This window comes from Ixodes scapularis, unplaced genomic scaffold, assembly GCF_016920785.2.
Source record: "Ixodes scapularis isolate PalLabHiFi unplaced genomic scaffold, ASM1692078v2 PGA_scaffold13__105_contigs__length_92229423, whole genome shotgun sequence".
NCBI lineage: Eukaryota > Metazoa > Arthropoda > Arachnida > Ixodida > Ixodidae > Ixodes > Ixodes scapularis.
Genome location: NW_024609839.1, coordinates 51,947,829 through 51,962,211, shown reverse-complemented (window position 1 = coordinate 51,962,211; position 14,383 = coordinate 51,947,829). Strand labels below are relative to the sequence as shown.

Here is a 14,383-nt window from a genome sequence, read left to right as displayed (position 1 = left end):
GCCGTCACCCAAGTAACTGTCGGCCCTGCCCAACTGCGCACGCGCAGTAGTTGCTTCGTTTACCACACGATAGATGGCGCTTGGCTCTCAGCATTATCAAATTTGGCAATTTTCGCCACACATCTCTAATTATGCTACAAAATGTGGATCTGAATATTATTTAACAAAATTTTAGGAAACATTCGCCGGCTATTTATTGTTTACGATCGCGGTGCTGGTAAGGTAGGCTCTTACCCAATAGGCGACCTGGATTTGGCTGACGTGCTCCATTTCCGCGGATGCATCGTAGTGAACAGGCGAAGGAAGGAAGGCGCAAAAGAGTCCAGTTTTCTTTTAAAAGTTCTATAGCAAATAATTTTTTTTGGCTCCCTATTTTTGTGTTTTTGTGTTTCTTTTCACACCTTTTACGACGTGCGGTGGATGAAACTCGATTTTAAAATCATTTCATGGTCCCTTTAATACGCAGATCAGCTATGCCCGCAATACACGGTGACTTTTCGAAGAGGAACACGTTCCTGCCAAAACGTGCCCCAGCGCCACCTGTGCAGTTCACACTGTTACGCCACTGAAACTGCAATACGTACTAATCCAGAAGACGGGAACGCAAGTTCTGTATACAAGATATCGACAACATACAGGATATTGAATCTTAAATATATTTCTCGCGTACCTAAGACGCGTCCCAATGAAAACATAACAAAGGCTCGCTCAGCCTCGGCGCTGAAACCGATGTTCTCTCGTTTACTCGCAGGCGAGTCTTTGAGAATGTTTCATGATTGAAGGTCAGAATGACGACACGTGAGAAGTTGGGTCAATGCGCGACACCGGTCGCTGGTTTGCGGCCCATAACCAGGAAGTACTGTATCTTGACTTCCATGCTGGTGGTCGCCGGCGTACTTGTGCCGTCGCCATATATGTCCATTAACCTAGGAAAAAAAAAAAAAAAAAAAAAGAGGAGGTGCTGGTTACGTTGCATGAATTGCGTTCAAAACGACTCAGTTGCGTAATGCGGATTCTTGGGCGAGTTGGTACTGAAACTTGGAGAACATAATACCGCTTCACGACAGGGACGAAGAGTAGGAACGAGACAACACAATGCGCTAACTTCAACTGGTTTAATCGTCAGAAAATCAAAGGTATAAATACTCTGCATCATCGCGCCATTCAACCAATCCCAAGCCACGCCACTGATCGCAGAAACACAGTTCTTGCGATCAGTGGCGTGGCTTGGGATTGGTTGAATGGCGCGATGATGCAGAGTATTTATACCTTTGATTTTCTGACGATTAAACCAGTTGAAGTTAGCGCATTGTGTTGTCTCGTTCCTACTCTTCGTCCCTGTCGTGAAGCGCTATTATGTTCTCCAACACTCAGTTGCGTCGGTTCTGTTCAAAACGACCGAAACAGACAATTCACCAGGGCAACCGCTTACAGTACACAGTGTTTCAAGCGATGCAAGAAGTATAGTTTCGTGAAACAATCACTAGTCACGGTTATGCCAGTGACCAGGTTGCTGCTGTCGTTTTGGTGAAAGTTTGAAACAATGGTGAAATCCATGTTCATTCGTTTTAAAATTAGTTTTCTTGACTTCCCCGCGGGCAGCCCAGAAACAATAGTCTAGGCAAGTATTTCTGCAGGGCTGCCGACACAACATTTACCTCATCTAAAAAAAAAAAAAAAAAATAAGTGCAAACATTTTGTTTTTGTATTTCTTTGGCAGTTATTGGCGGCGAGATGTTTCGGTGGCGCCCCCATTTGGTTACCTTTCGTGACGTCATTACCTTGTGAAGAACAAGTTCAATGGTGTTTGTAACGAGCATGGTGAAAGCCTGAAATCATAGCGCTCTCGAAGTAGCACTGCCCAGACCGTCCAAATTGAAGTTCTTACGTGCTTCTTATTTACGTCGATTTGATATCCTTTGCTGACGTCATAGTCAGCATTCGGCCAATTGTGGTGTGCCGACCACAGCGACACTTTCGATCGCTCACGTCGCCAATAGGCAATTGCAAGCATGGCGCCTCACTGGTGCCCCATGCCTGCAAGCATGTGCAGTGTGCGTGTGGACGTAGCTTTGGCAAGCTTGCAATTGCACGTACTTGCCCGCCCAAGCAGAGACATAGCGACAGCCAAACCCCCTGCTTACAATCGTCTAATTATTCACTGGCGGCCATATATCTTCGTGTCCGATGGCTGCGCGCGTGCTGACGGCGAGCTTCCACAGTTCTTTTGCAACGTGCATTTCACACCATCAATATTGCAGGTCTTAGCAGTCTATTAATGCGAGCACGTTCTGAGCATACGCTCTGACATTGTCTCCTCTATACTCCCAAAGCCTGGCAGTTCGTCGACGGAGTGACAGAGCGCCCGGTTGCAGATTCGGAGCGCGAGGATCTGGTAGCACAGAGCATTTATCGGGGAACCTGGTCGTCAGCGCACAGCTTTTGCAGCGGCGAATACCCGAAACATGGTCTTTAAACCCGACGAGAAAACAGGCGGTAGCGCGAAGAACGCGAGAAGCACGAGCGGACATTCCATCGCTCGGGAGAAGTGTGTTTTGGCGTCTCGCCGCAGCGGGGCGCCCATTACATGACTCTCCTTTTATCCGTTGCCTGCCGCACTACCTTTTCACTATAGAAGAACTTGTAGTTGGGCTAGTTGGTGAACGTGAAAAATCATGGTGTAAAACGCAAAAAAACAACAAAAAAAGCACAACGGACCCAAGAGAGAATCATGGTGCAGTGTTGTACACGTTCCTCAAGAAAAGGAACGATAGATCGTTCCTTCTAATTTTTGGAACGCGTTCCCGTTACAAGTTGCATACGTGAAATTGGAACTCTTTCCCGTTACAGTTAAAAGATAGAACTCATCGTTACACTACGTTACATTTGTATTTTGCTGATTACCGAATTATATCGAGCAAAGTTTTTTTGTTTTTTTTTATCTATTCCATTAAATGGCACCATACGAATTTGAATGCCGTGATGGAAGGGCACCAGGAGAAGAAAACAAGAGGAAGCAGTTTCATTTGTTGATATATTCACCTTTAAAAATCGCAGCCTTTAACCATATTCATGTTTGTGGTGGGCGATTCCGACGAGCCAAATGTACTGCTAACCCACATTGCGCGAGCGTTTTACACCAACTTCACACGTTTCAATTATGGTGCCTCGATTGCGTCTTCGACTGGTGTGTTTAGCGCCCTATCCCGCCCATACATCAAAAGTGGTCTCAATGTGGCAACAAATGACGCGAGTGTCATGCTGTAAGTATAGAGGGACTTTATCATGCTGTTGCCTGTCGCGATCCTGGCGGTTGACCGTAGAAATGCTGGCGAAAAGCACGAGCGGACGCGAGTGTCGCTGTCGTCACGGCGTCGCTTTAGGCGTCCCAACTTCCGGCTTTCCTAGCTTCCGTGAACTGTCACAATGAAAAGCGACCTGCAGCAGAACGGGCGTCTGCCCTTCTTACCACAACTGTTGGGACGCCGCCAGGGTCGCGACCGGCGACAGCATGACACTTTTACGACGTCATCAGGCGGAAATCGAGGGACCACTTTTTTGGCCGCGATAAACACACCAGTCGGAGACGCGTTCCAGGCACCATAGTTTCAATATAACGAAGTCCCTTGTTCGTAGTTAACAACAGTTGTTTCTCGATGTTGCTGTCCGCAAGACGAGCAAGTGAAGGACAGACTACGGCTTTTGGAAGGTCAGTCTTGAAAAGTTCAAGTCTTTCTTCGTAAAGGTTGGATTCGTTTTTCAGTTTGAAGGTAGGCGACAATGGGAGAAGGAATAAAGGTTAATTTTTGTGCATCTTTTAAGCGACCAATGTTCGGCATACAAGGGTGCGTTCGATGTCTGGAAACGTTATTTTGTTGTAACTGTAAGTGTTTTTGTGGAAGTTTAGTGATGGCTGAAGTCGGCCTTAAATATCTGGCTGTATGAGGATTCGTGAACGCAAAGAAAGTAGCTGAGCTGGAAACGTCCCTCTTTCTGTGTCTTTTCTTCGACTAAAAGTTTTGCTTTTTCTACCACACTCTTGGGCACTGAAAAAAATAATCGAGATCCATTAGCTCTCCTGCACCCGACGTTTAACAAGCGAGGACCACACAAAATAAATCCTATAGTATAAGCAAGCAAAAAGTTAACGAGATTCTGCTCTTAAGATATTGTATTCATACTTGTAGAATTTACTTAGAAACAAAATAAACATTACAAGGAACTCCAATCTTTTTTCCGTTCCAGTAAAAATGAAACAAGTTCCCGTTCCAGTATCACCGATGCAAGATGGAAAGGCGGCGTTCCTTCGTTCCTCCTAAAAGGAGGCTTTCCAGGAACGCGTTCCGGGAACGCCGTTCCGTACAACACTGTCATGGTGTAAGGCGCCTGTATGTCTGATTTCTCTCTTCTGTCCGCTGTTTTTTGCGCCTTACACCATGATGTCTACCCTTTCCCTTTCGGCGGTCGCGTCTCGTGGCGATCTGACAGGCTTTGTCAGTGTAGAGGAGGCGATGGCTCTAAGCATCGCTCAAATATGGCGTCCAGTAAATACCGCCTCTTAAAGGTCAAAAAATGCAAGACAAGCTCGTCCCATACAGCTTTCCACATTTTCCACTTTGACAAAGCAAAATATGGTAATAAAAAAAGCAAAAAAAAAAAAAAAACAAAAAAAAAACAGCCATTATGTATAGTAGATTGCCGATTGTTTGAACGGCTGGGTCCAACTAAATGGCTGCTTCTGATGTGGACTTTCCGCTACTACGTGCGACTTGGTGAGTTGTTGACCGCGTTTTAAGATAAGACATTTCTTGTGCGTCAGTCGAGTTCATATATTTCCGCAAAAAAAGTCTGGAATGTCAACAGACACAAATGTAACGCTGATCATTTTCCGCAATGTTTGAGTTAGTCAAGTTGCTATCACTCCATTTCGAAGTCAACTCGCTTTGTCAGTAAACTAAACACGTTTAGAGGTACAGCCTCTGGGCAGCCAAGCCTTGCTATGTCGCACCCACAATTGTCAGACAGGTGCTCCGTGCGTTTCCCACCCGGTGTGACGTATGACCAGACAAGGGTTTAGAACTCCGAACGTGAGAATGAGAAATGATTTGTCACGCAGACTATTTTTAACGAAACAAATCGCCGCGTTTCAGCGCGGGAATAAGAACTCACGCAACAAGTCGTCTGTAAGCACAACCGTCACCTCTTTGAGGACCGTTCGCAGACCTGACGCCATTACTCACGCGGACGTCAGCCTGGCTATGAGGCCTTTCGCTTCCTCCGGGTTCTCCTTGAGGTGGGCCTGGTAGGCCGACCAGGTGCAGGCGTAGTTCAGGTAGTCGGCCACCGACTGGACCTTCCTGTCCTCAAAGGACTCGTCGCTGAAACCAGAGAAGAACCGGTGAAAAACCCGAGACACGATCTCTCTGCCCCAAATTCTGCGTGATTTGCTTCGGGTGTGTTTTGTGTCTGTTTCGCCTTGGGGTGTGTATGATCTTTGTATTGTACGGACCGAAAGGAGCGGTCATCACCGTTCCGGTCTTCCATTTCCCCATCAGAGCCCACCGCCACAAGACTCGCCGGGAAAACATGTCGAGGCCTTATTACCGGACACTGTCGTCGAAGGGCAGGCGAAGGTCCCTGTACATATTGTCTATCACCTCCCTCTGCTTCGTCCAGTGCTTTTCCAAACAGCCCATGTAAAGCTCCTGCAAGAAAGTCGATGGATTAGTCGGCGCTAAAACAAATTTTACGTTCATGCTTAGATAGCGTATAAGGTCGCTCTGCCTTTGAGGTGCGGAGACATTTTGTCAGTGCAGTACGACTGTTCGCCTGGGGTCTTTAACGCGCATCACGCAGTAGTGATACACGGCACGCCGGTATACGATGCTCATCCAGATCGAAATGGGCAGGGGTGGAGATTGAACCCACAGTCTGCGCTTGTGAATTCGCGCGTGTATGAAGGCACCCAGTTGCATCTAAAGTTGCATCCAAAGCATCACGCCGTTCATCCTTAAGCTGAGACTATAGAAGTTCTGCCTTCAGGGCGACCTTGCTGTCGTCCGCAGTGCTTCGGTTGCGCGTGCCAGCGAGTTCACACTTGTGTTAGCAAGGGCAGATCTAGTCTCGATCAGCTTAAGGATGAAAGGAGTATAGTGAAGCTTCCATAGGTGCAAAAGTTGACCCAATTTTCAAACAACCTTCAGAGTAAAGCGTCTTAAAAATAATTCGGTGTATAAAAAAAAAAAGAAGAAGAAAACTTAGCAATGTCTTTGAAGGGGTTTTCTCGTTTAGTTTCACTCTCCGACTTCACATTCATGGACCAAAAAGGCATTGGCTACGCCGCCGGTAGTATATAAAATACATTTCGGGACTCACGTCATGAATGAGCTTGTCCATCTTGGCCTGGTCTTTGCTCACGGGCACTGGGATGAGGTAGCCGTAGAGGGCGAGGACACCCCCCGGCGAGAGTACCCGCTCCGCCTCGGCGTAGAACTTGTCCAGGTCGAACCAGTGGGCACACTGGCTCGCCGTGATCAGCTGCGCAGACCCGCTGGCCTCTGGAATGGCTTCCGCGTCTGCCACACTGGCATCGCGGAAGATGGCAAAAGACGGAATGGTGGGATGAATGTCCCCCCCCCCCCCCCCCCCCATCTCATTGCCAAAAGAAACGGCACTAAGGGTCACGGAGAGCTAAAGAAACACGGGGCGTGACTTGTGTGTATACTTCTTGCGTCGTGATTGGTTCTTTGGCAATATTACCGGCTAATGCCAACATGATTGGTTCTCGAGCGCTTATAAGATGTTCGGTGACTGGTCATGCTCTGCGTTTTTTGGAGCTGTCCAATGTAGTGATCTAACTCCATTTCACTTTAAGTGCAAACGTAACAAAAGCTACAAGAGCGATCGCTCCGGGTTTCGTTCAGGTAAGGTGCACCTGGAGGCTGGAACCCGTGTGCCATAGGTTCGTTGACCGGCCGCGCATCGAAAATAGTTCCAACGAAGTGGCAAGAAATGACGTCACAGGAACCCGTGTGGTGTGCGTGCTGTCGGATGTAGCGATCCTGGTGGTTGGTTCTAGAAATGCTGCCAAGAAAGGCGAGCGGAGGCGGGAGTCGCCTTCGTCGTCCCAGCGTCCAAACCCCTGGCTGTTGACGCTTCCATGAACCGTCTGACATGCAGAGCGATCCCACGGCAGAACTGGCGTCTGCAGTGTTACACTTTCGTTGCCGTGCACCATCTTCAGTATCACGGCGAGTGTCAGTATCAGTAAGTGGAACTCCTATGACGCCATCAGGTGTAAATCGATGAACCACGTTAGAGGGACCCGGCAAACTCACACCAGTCAGAGACGCACTCCAAATACCACAGCTCAGAGCATTGTGGTCGCGCGTGTAGCTTCGGTTTCGCTCGCGCGTGAAGTGAAACGAATCGGTCTTAATTGAGCAACTTACGAGGGGTGATCAAAACGTTTTGCGTCCTAGGATGTAATCCTTTTATTCAGTGATGCAATTGAAATATATGTTACATTCGAATGAAAGTTTGGAATTTCCTCTTTCCCAGGAGCACATAACTTTCTAGTATAGTCCCCAATGGCGCCGACGCACTTGCGCTACCGGCGCACTACTCTCCGCATGCCATGGTAGATGATTGACTAGTGCTGCTAATAACAACACTAACGGCATCGGTAACGTCGTCGTCGGACGCAAAACGTGCCACCTCCAGATGTTCCTTTATCTTGGAAAATAGGCATAAGTCTGATGGTGCGAGGTCCGAGCTGTAAGGTGGATGAGACAAAGCATCTTGCAACTGCAGCGCCTCCACCGCGGCGTTGGTCTCGTCAACAGCAGCCCTCAATCATTTGCGACGGCACGCGGAAAGTAGTGCACCGGAATTATCGGAAGTGAATCGCCGCCGGTAGGAGCTATTTTGAAAAGTTATGAGCTCCTGGGAAAGAGGAGATTCCAAACTTTCATTTGAATGTAACGTCATTCAATTCCATTACTGAATTTAAAAAAAATTACAGCCTGGAGGCAAAACTTATTGATCACGTACAACCGATGTAGAAAAGCGAATACCGCTTCGCCACCAAGACGTTCTGGAGTGTCCGGTTGATTCCGTCTACGCTCCAGAAACGTTGATGAAAGTGACAAATCATATCTAGCCTGCTTGCGAACAGTGCCAATTTCCTCTTTGCCTCCAGCTGCAGGTTTAGAGCAACAAGACGAAGCTCTCCCACCAAGCTTTCTGCTCACAATGATTGGTGTTTTTTTTCTTTTCCCCTCGCCTATACCCTCCAGCGTCCAGTCTGCTAAAGAGCAAAGACTGGTGGGCCTTGCACGAGAAGCTAGACGTAATATATTCTAAACCTGCAACAAATTATAGTCTAAATGCAACTGCCTAGTCCAGTAAGCAAACAAACCAACAAACAATCACCACTCGGCGACAAGACAAGAACAGTTTTTCTTGCCGTGCCAAGCAATCTCCAGCGCGTCGCCTGCGAGTGAACGCACCCAATGGCTTTAGGGCGCGCTTATCCGCCAACAGTGTTGGTCGTCTGTTCGCTTACTCTTGAGGAATTCCAAAAAGCGTACCCGTAGGTGAGGTTGGCGATTCGGTTGTTGGCCTTGGCTTCTTCGATCTGTGCTTCAGACACGTCGTACGCGTGCACCCGTTGGAAGTGCGGAGCCAGCACACCGGAGCTCGTTCCGGGGCCACAGCCGACGTCGACGGCCAACTGTGGGCTTGCCTGCGCAACGCCGTCGTCCTCGTTATGGCACTGCTGCGTGCTATATCGAAGGAACGAACGTTCGAAGTCTGCAAAAGAGGTAGTCTTTGCCACATAGGCACCATCAAGGTCGTCGTCATCATCATCACTGCTATCCCCCTCATCATCACCAGGAAGTAAAAGAAGCTGAGAGACAGATGTGGAGGAAAGCAGGGAAAATCAGCTTCAACTATGTATAGAGGACGAAAACAGGAAATAACGAAGGAATGTTGGTATGATAATTCACGGGGGAGCTCGTTGTCCTTCGAGGCTAGAACAGGAATATTGAGGACTGGGACATATAGGACAAAGTAAGAGGAAATTGATACGCGCTGTGCCGTATACGCAAAGAAAAAGACAAGGCAATAGAATGTGTGGTGTTGAAGTGCACAGGGCTTGCTCCCGCCTTCCCGAAGGGGGCGACGAATTTAGCCAGAGTGCTGGGGTTTGCAGACGAAAATGGAAGAATGAATGACAAGTGTATTTTAATAACAAAGAGGCAGGCACGTAGCCAGGGGGGGGGGGGGGGGGGGGGGGGCATAGGGCCCAGCCGCCCCGAAACAAAATCCTAGCTACGTGCCTGCAAAGAGGAGATCTAAAGACTGGTGGAAATTATCTACGAATAATTGAATGACGTACAACTAATTGACACAGCTGGGGGACAGGCGGGACAGAGGAGAATTGGGACTCCCTCCCGCGTGGCTCAGGCCCAAAGACTCCATCCTGTCCTCCAGTGGGCCCGGCACCGGGGTAAGGCTGACTAGGTTTGATCAGAGGAAAATTGGTGCCTCCCTCGCCAGAAAGAAAAAAAAAAAAATATATATATATATATATATATATATATATATTTTTTTTTTTTTTTGGCCCGATCTATTACAGGTTATCTTATCCGACACTGCCTGGTGATATTTACGAAATTTCAGAGGGTAAGCAAATTCGCGAAGAAAAAAAAAATACTCTTGGTTCTTATTTTCCAGGCTTGGTGACGCAAGCTACCGCCCGTTATAAAAGGTACAGCCGTTAGCATCCATTCATCATCATCACATCAGCAGCAGCCAGTGCTTAAAGTCTCCTGTAAGTTGACGGGGGGTCCCTACAAGAGGCTGTAAGGTGGGGGGGGGGGGGGGGGGGGGGGTCCTAACGAGATGTATTAGATGCACATAAAATAAACCGCACTGCTGACTGCCCACGCTGTACCTGCAACCCTCAAATTGCTAATCCCCAAATGTCACATTCCTGAAAACAAGGAAGTTTTTTGCAAGATACAATTTTGATTTCACTAATGCTGGGTCTGTGGAGGAGTGTCTCAGACCGTCCGTTCAAATCAGTGGTGGGTCCGAGACCCCCTGAGACCCCCCAGACAGCAGCAGCAGAATGCATCAAGAGAAGACTAGATGACTGGTAGCGTAAGAGCAAGAAGTATAGTGATGCAATTACTATGTAGTTACTTTTGGTTCATGACTCGTTCACAGCGCTGAATCGGCTGATGGCGCTCGTAGCGTACGCAGCGCTCCATCGCAAGGTGAAACGGAGTATTCACTAACCGCCAACGCCCAATCGGGTTCGAAAAGACCGCGTCGACCACGCGCGCACGCGCGTGACGTAACCGTAGCGTCATCACAGTGCACGTTTTCGTCTGCTCCTACCAGGTGTCATCAGTGTCGACGACCGTCACTAGTGAGCCTAGATATTAGAGTGGTTCCAACTGCACGATACGGGTTGCGTTTGCAACGCGAGCTGCAAGAAGGTTACGAACGATCGTCTGCGAGCGTCTCTAGCTCTCCGCCCGCTTTTCTTATTGCTACGCGACAACGCAACGCATGAGTACTCGCGAACAATCTGCGCAGAAGGCGTCCGCCATTCAATTGTGAACGCTTTACATGGTTTGAGTCGCTCCCTCTCTTACACCTAGACACTGTGGATAGCCGTCATTTCGCTAGGCTTTCCTCGTGGAGCAGCGTTCGCCTATTCGACCTCGAAACGCCTCACCTTTTCCGTGACGAACTTGACAATTCTGTCGATCAGCGCCGAAGGTGCGACGGGTCTGAACTTAGCGTAAATGGCTGCGTGAGCCGTGGTCTTGAAGAAGTGGCTCATCGCGGCAGCTCGGCGTTATCTACGGCCGCCCGCACAACCGACGGCAGATTCGCACGCCCGTTCAATGAGCTCAGGCTCAAAGAGAAATCAAAGTAGTTGCGGTCCTGTAATCAGGGGGCGCCAACCCACACGGCGGGAAAATTTGAAAGTGAGTGCATGTGTCGAGGCTTGAGTATCCTCTTTGATATAAAAGGAAAAGACGATTCGACCAAATACTTTGCTAGAGCGTGCATCTTACTCTGCGAAAATCCAATACCTGTGGAGCTGGCAGCTTTTGCATAGTTAAAACGGCTAGATGAGCGCAGTCTTTGCAGAGTCTTGGGGTTGTCCCCCTTTTAATTGGGAGGGGTGGCAGCCGCCATCTATCGTCGTGGAGAGCCTTCTCGACAGTGGAGACAGCCGTCTCTGCTGTATTGGCAAATCCGGTATCTCGCTGCTGTCTCGAACGCCGGCTGTCCCCACCGCTAGGCGAGAATTTGGCGCTGCAGGCGCGTTGTTAATGCAAATAAGCGCAGTAAAATGCATGCTCTTCGTAAAACATTTAATATGACCGGCAGAAAGTAACACTGTTGATTCAAACCATTTATACATGACGCATTTATTTTGCACGCCTTCACTGACCGGTCATGGGCAAGCGTGTTTGCAACCAAAGGTGTAGGCGCTGCTCTTGCTCATGAACTAGGAGTGTACGAATATTGCTTCGAATCGAATATGCAGAGTCATTCCTAGCGACCTTCCCTTGTAAACTGAATGATACGCCAGCACTTTTCGAGCGGGACCACCGTTTCACACCTTTAGAAATCGGCTGCCTCTTGTGTCTCCGCATTTTTTTTGTTTTGTTTCAGGTCAGCCATTTCTTTCGCGAAATGATTTCCCACCAAATGTGTACTAGTTATCAATCGAACTTCGAAAATTATTTTCTGTGCTTGTCCTGTGTTCGCCGTTTCACGAATACGCACAGCTTATGCCATTTTCAGGCTTTCACACTAAACCTCTTCTCTATCGTTCAAGAACTTTTGACTATGCGAAAGTGTCACTGTTGCTCTTGACAATAAAGGACTCTCATGTTGTAACCATTGAATTATTCATGGCAATTATGATTATAGACCAAACCAATTAGAACGATTTTAAAAGTGCCATCGAGCTTCGAGATACTAATAAATCAGGTTTCGCGCTCCTGTCGCCCAATTCCAAAACTATTATACGCTGCACTCTAAGAAAAATAATTAAAGGATTAGCAGCAGCATTTGATCCTCTCAGCTCCCATTTGCTCCCCGAAGAGACCGTCTGGTCGTGCTAGGTACAGTTCGCAAAAGGTGGGGACTAACTTCAATCCATTGGGACTATAACCGATAGGCGTGCAGGAGCAAAATCAGCCATTAGGCCTTCTCAGACAGGGTGCATCTGTATGTTTTAGTACCCGAAGGCAAACAAAATGCTCGCCAGGAAGACAGCTGATATTCGCTCGTCTTCGAGATCGGCGTGACTCAAAGAGAAATAACTGGTGTATGCTGAAAGAGAAATAACTGGTGTATGCTGAAAGAAAAATATAACTGGTGTACCGTTTGTAATAAAAAAAATATCCGTTGCCTTTAGTGTTTAAGAGAGTCCCCGACCCCCTGGTTGAAGCGCCGTCGATTTCGCTGGAGTCGCAAGAAGGGGGAAGGGGGGGGGGGGGGGGAGGGGGGGGGGGGGGGCAACACAGGGGGATTTCTGATCTTTACGGCGGGCACGCTAAAGTTCAAAGTCCTACCCAAAATAGTTGGCATAAGAACCATCCTCCCAGCGTGCAAGTTCTGTCGGAAAAGCGCCTCTCGGCGTGCTTCCAATATACTTAGCCCTCCTCCCCCAAAATAACGCGATATAATAAACCCAAATACTTTATAAACCCATAAACCGTACTCAGCGGAAAGGAGGAACCCCTTTACAGTGAACCACAACACAACCGCACCTTTGCCCTCTCCAGGATACTCGGCCAAAATTAGTCGGCGTGGCGCGACAAGAAAAACCCCCGAGCCACGACTCGCTCCGAGTCGAGACCCGCAGAGCTCAGACTGCGGCTTGCCCGGTTGGAAGGTCATCCGGGCCGTCCGTGACGTCACAACGCGTCGGCGGAAATGACGCCGAGTTCCCCAACTTCCGGGGGTGTGGCGCTCGTCCAATGAGCGCGCTGCGGCGATCGATCGGACGCTCGCGGAGCAATCGCAGCCCGCCAACAAAGCCGCGCCGCCAGCACACCCTCTGCCTCGACCAACGCAACGCTTCGCACGACGTGGACAACAAAAAAGGGCGACGCGACGGTGTACCTCACGGTCGTCCTTCATCGCCAGACGCTTTAGTTTTCGAGCGGGAAAAAAACAAAACAAAAAAACAGCCTTCCTCGCAGCAACTTCGAAGTCGTCTGCTATTCTGAAGTCGTCTGCATCGAGAAGGGTGAGTGCGATTCCCGGATTTTGCCGAGGAAAAAAGGAAGGTTTCTACAACAACCCTCCTGGTTTTGGGAATATTGTCGTCATGGCGACCCGGTTTGCTCGCTCCTGACCGGCGTTGCCTCGGACGATTCGACAAGGCGAACGCCGTGAAGGGCAGAACCTGACTTTTGTTTGGGGCTTGATTCGGGTTTTCGCTACACGCTTCACGGCCTACGTTTTGCATTGCCGTTTGCGTTGTGCGTCGTCTGCTAGCTGCGGTTCGGCGGCGACGGAGGTATCGTCTTTCCAGATGCTTATATTTTGCAACTTGCGGTGCGACTACTTCCTAGCCACGTATGCGGGAGCCTACCCGACGCTTGCTGGGAGTTTCATGTGTATATGGTGACGTTTGGTATCTAGTTGTGTGTTCCATAATGCAACAAAACTTCTGTTTATTTCGAGGCTATCATTTCGACACACCTTTATTTAATGTTTCTACGGATTTAGATGCCACGCAATTTAAACGCTTAAAACGCGCGCGCAAAAAAAAAAAAAAAAAAAAAAAAAAAAATGGAGCGCATGGTTGTTATTTGTGGTCTGGTACCTCCCACAAGCACCGCACACTTAATATTTCGGGATATACAAAGACATATGACTCGTATCGCCATTTTACATCAAATAACAACACATACACAAAAACACGCATTGCATTACTTTAAATGCTCAACAGATTAGTCACTGCTACGTTACAGATTACTCACCACGAGAGCCTGTCACTAAACCGACATGTTATGTTTTGGGGCCACATTTATATACATTGTGTTTGCACAGGTAGCCCTTTGACAGCTATATGTATACATGAATCCTAAAATACGAAAAAAAAAATGTTATTTTACTTTTTGTTTTTGCTTATACTGCTTCTGCTCTTTGTAGGGGGATACTTTACAACCCTGTCAAGCGCGCACTGTAGATTTAAATGGAAGATAATTACTACACATTCGTGTAAACAAGCCGGACGAAGAAAAAAGAAGAAAAAAATACCACCAACAAATTCGTATCGCAATACACAAACAATCAAGTCAAATGTATTCCGGGCCCACGAGTCATTTGA

At 48.2% G+C, this 14,383-nt stretch overlaps 2 protein-coding genes across 2 annotated transcripts in view; one reads left to right on the top strand and one right to left on the bottom strand.

Moving 5' to 3' along the window:
- Nucleotides 1-642: 642 nt before the first annotated feature.
- Nucleotides 643-10,946, bottom strand: LOC8030232 (trans-aconitate 3-methyltransferase). The gene is made up of 6 exons (XM_042289896.1): nucleotides 10,754-10,946; nucleotides 8,592-8,746; nucleotides 6,376-6,583; nucleotides 5,605-5,705; nucleotides 5,241-5,378; nucleotides 643-926 (listed from the first exon to the last, which is right to left on the bottom strand). The coding sequence occupies exons 1-6, from the start codon at nucleotides 10,859-10,861 to the stop codon at nucleotides 812-814; spliced, it is 825 nt and encodes a 274-aa protein (XP_042145830.1). The 5' UTR covers nucleotides 10,862-10,946; the 3' UTR covers nucleotides 643-811.
- A 2,138-nt stretch (nucleotides 10,947-13,084) lies between these two features.
- LOC8053841 (major facilitator superfamily domain-containing protein 6) overlaps nucleotides 13,085-14,383 on the top strand; it is a 25,729-nt gene continuing 24,430 nt past the window's right edge. The window contains exon 1 of the mRNA XM_002434691.5: nucleotides 13,085-13,294. The gene's annotated coding sequence lies outside the window, so the exon portion shown is untranslated. The remainder of the gene's footprint in view (nucleotides 13,295-14,383) is intronic.

Bases quoted from the DNA above. Each gene is read 5' to 3' on its own strand.
- LOC8030232 (XM_042289896.1), bottom strand. From the start codon at position 10,861: ATGAGCCACTTCTTCAAGACCACGGCTCACGCAGCCATTTACGCTAAG. The intron at 8,747-10,753 runs GTGAGGCGTTTC...GGCGTTGCGCAG, and splicing joins TCAAGTTCGTCACGGAAAAG to GCAAGCCCACAGTTGGCCGT. The intron at 6,584-8,591 runs GTACGCTTTTTG...CCGCGATGCCAG, and splicing joins ATCGCCAACCTCACCTACGG to TGTGGCAGACGCGGAAGCCA.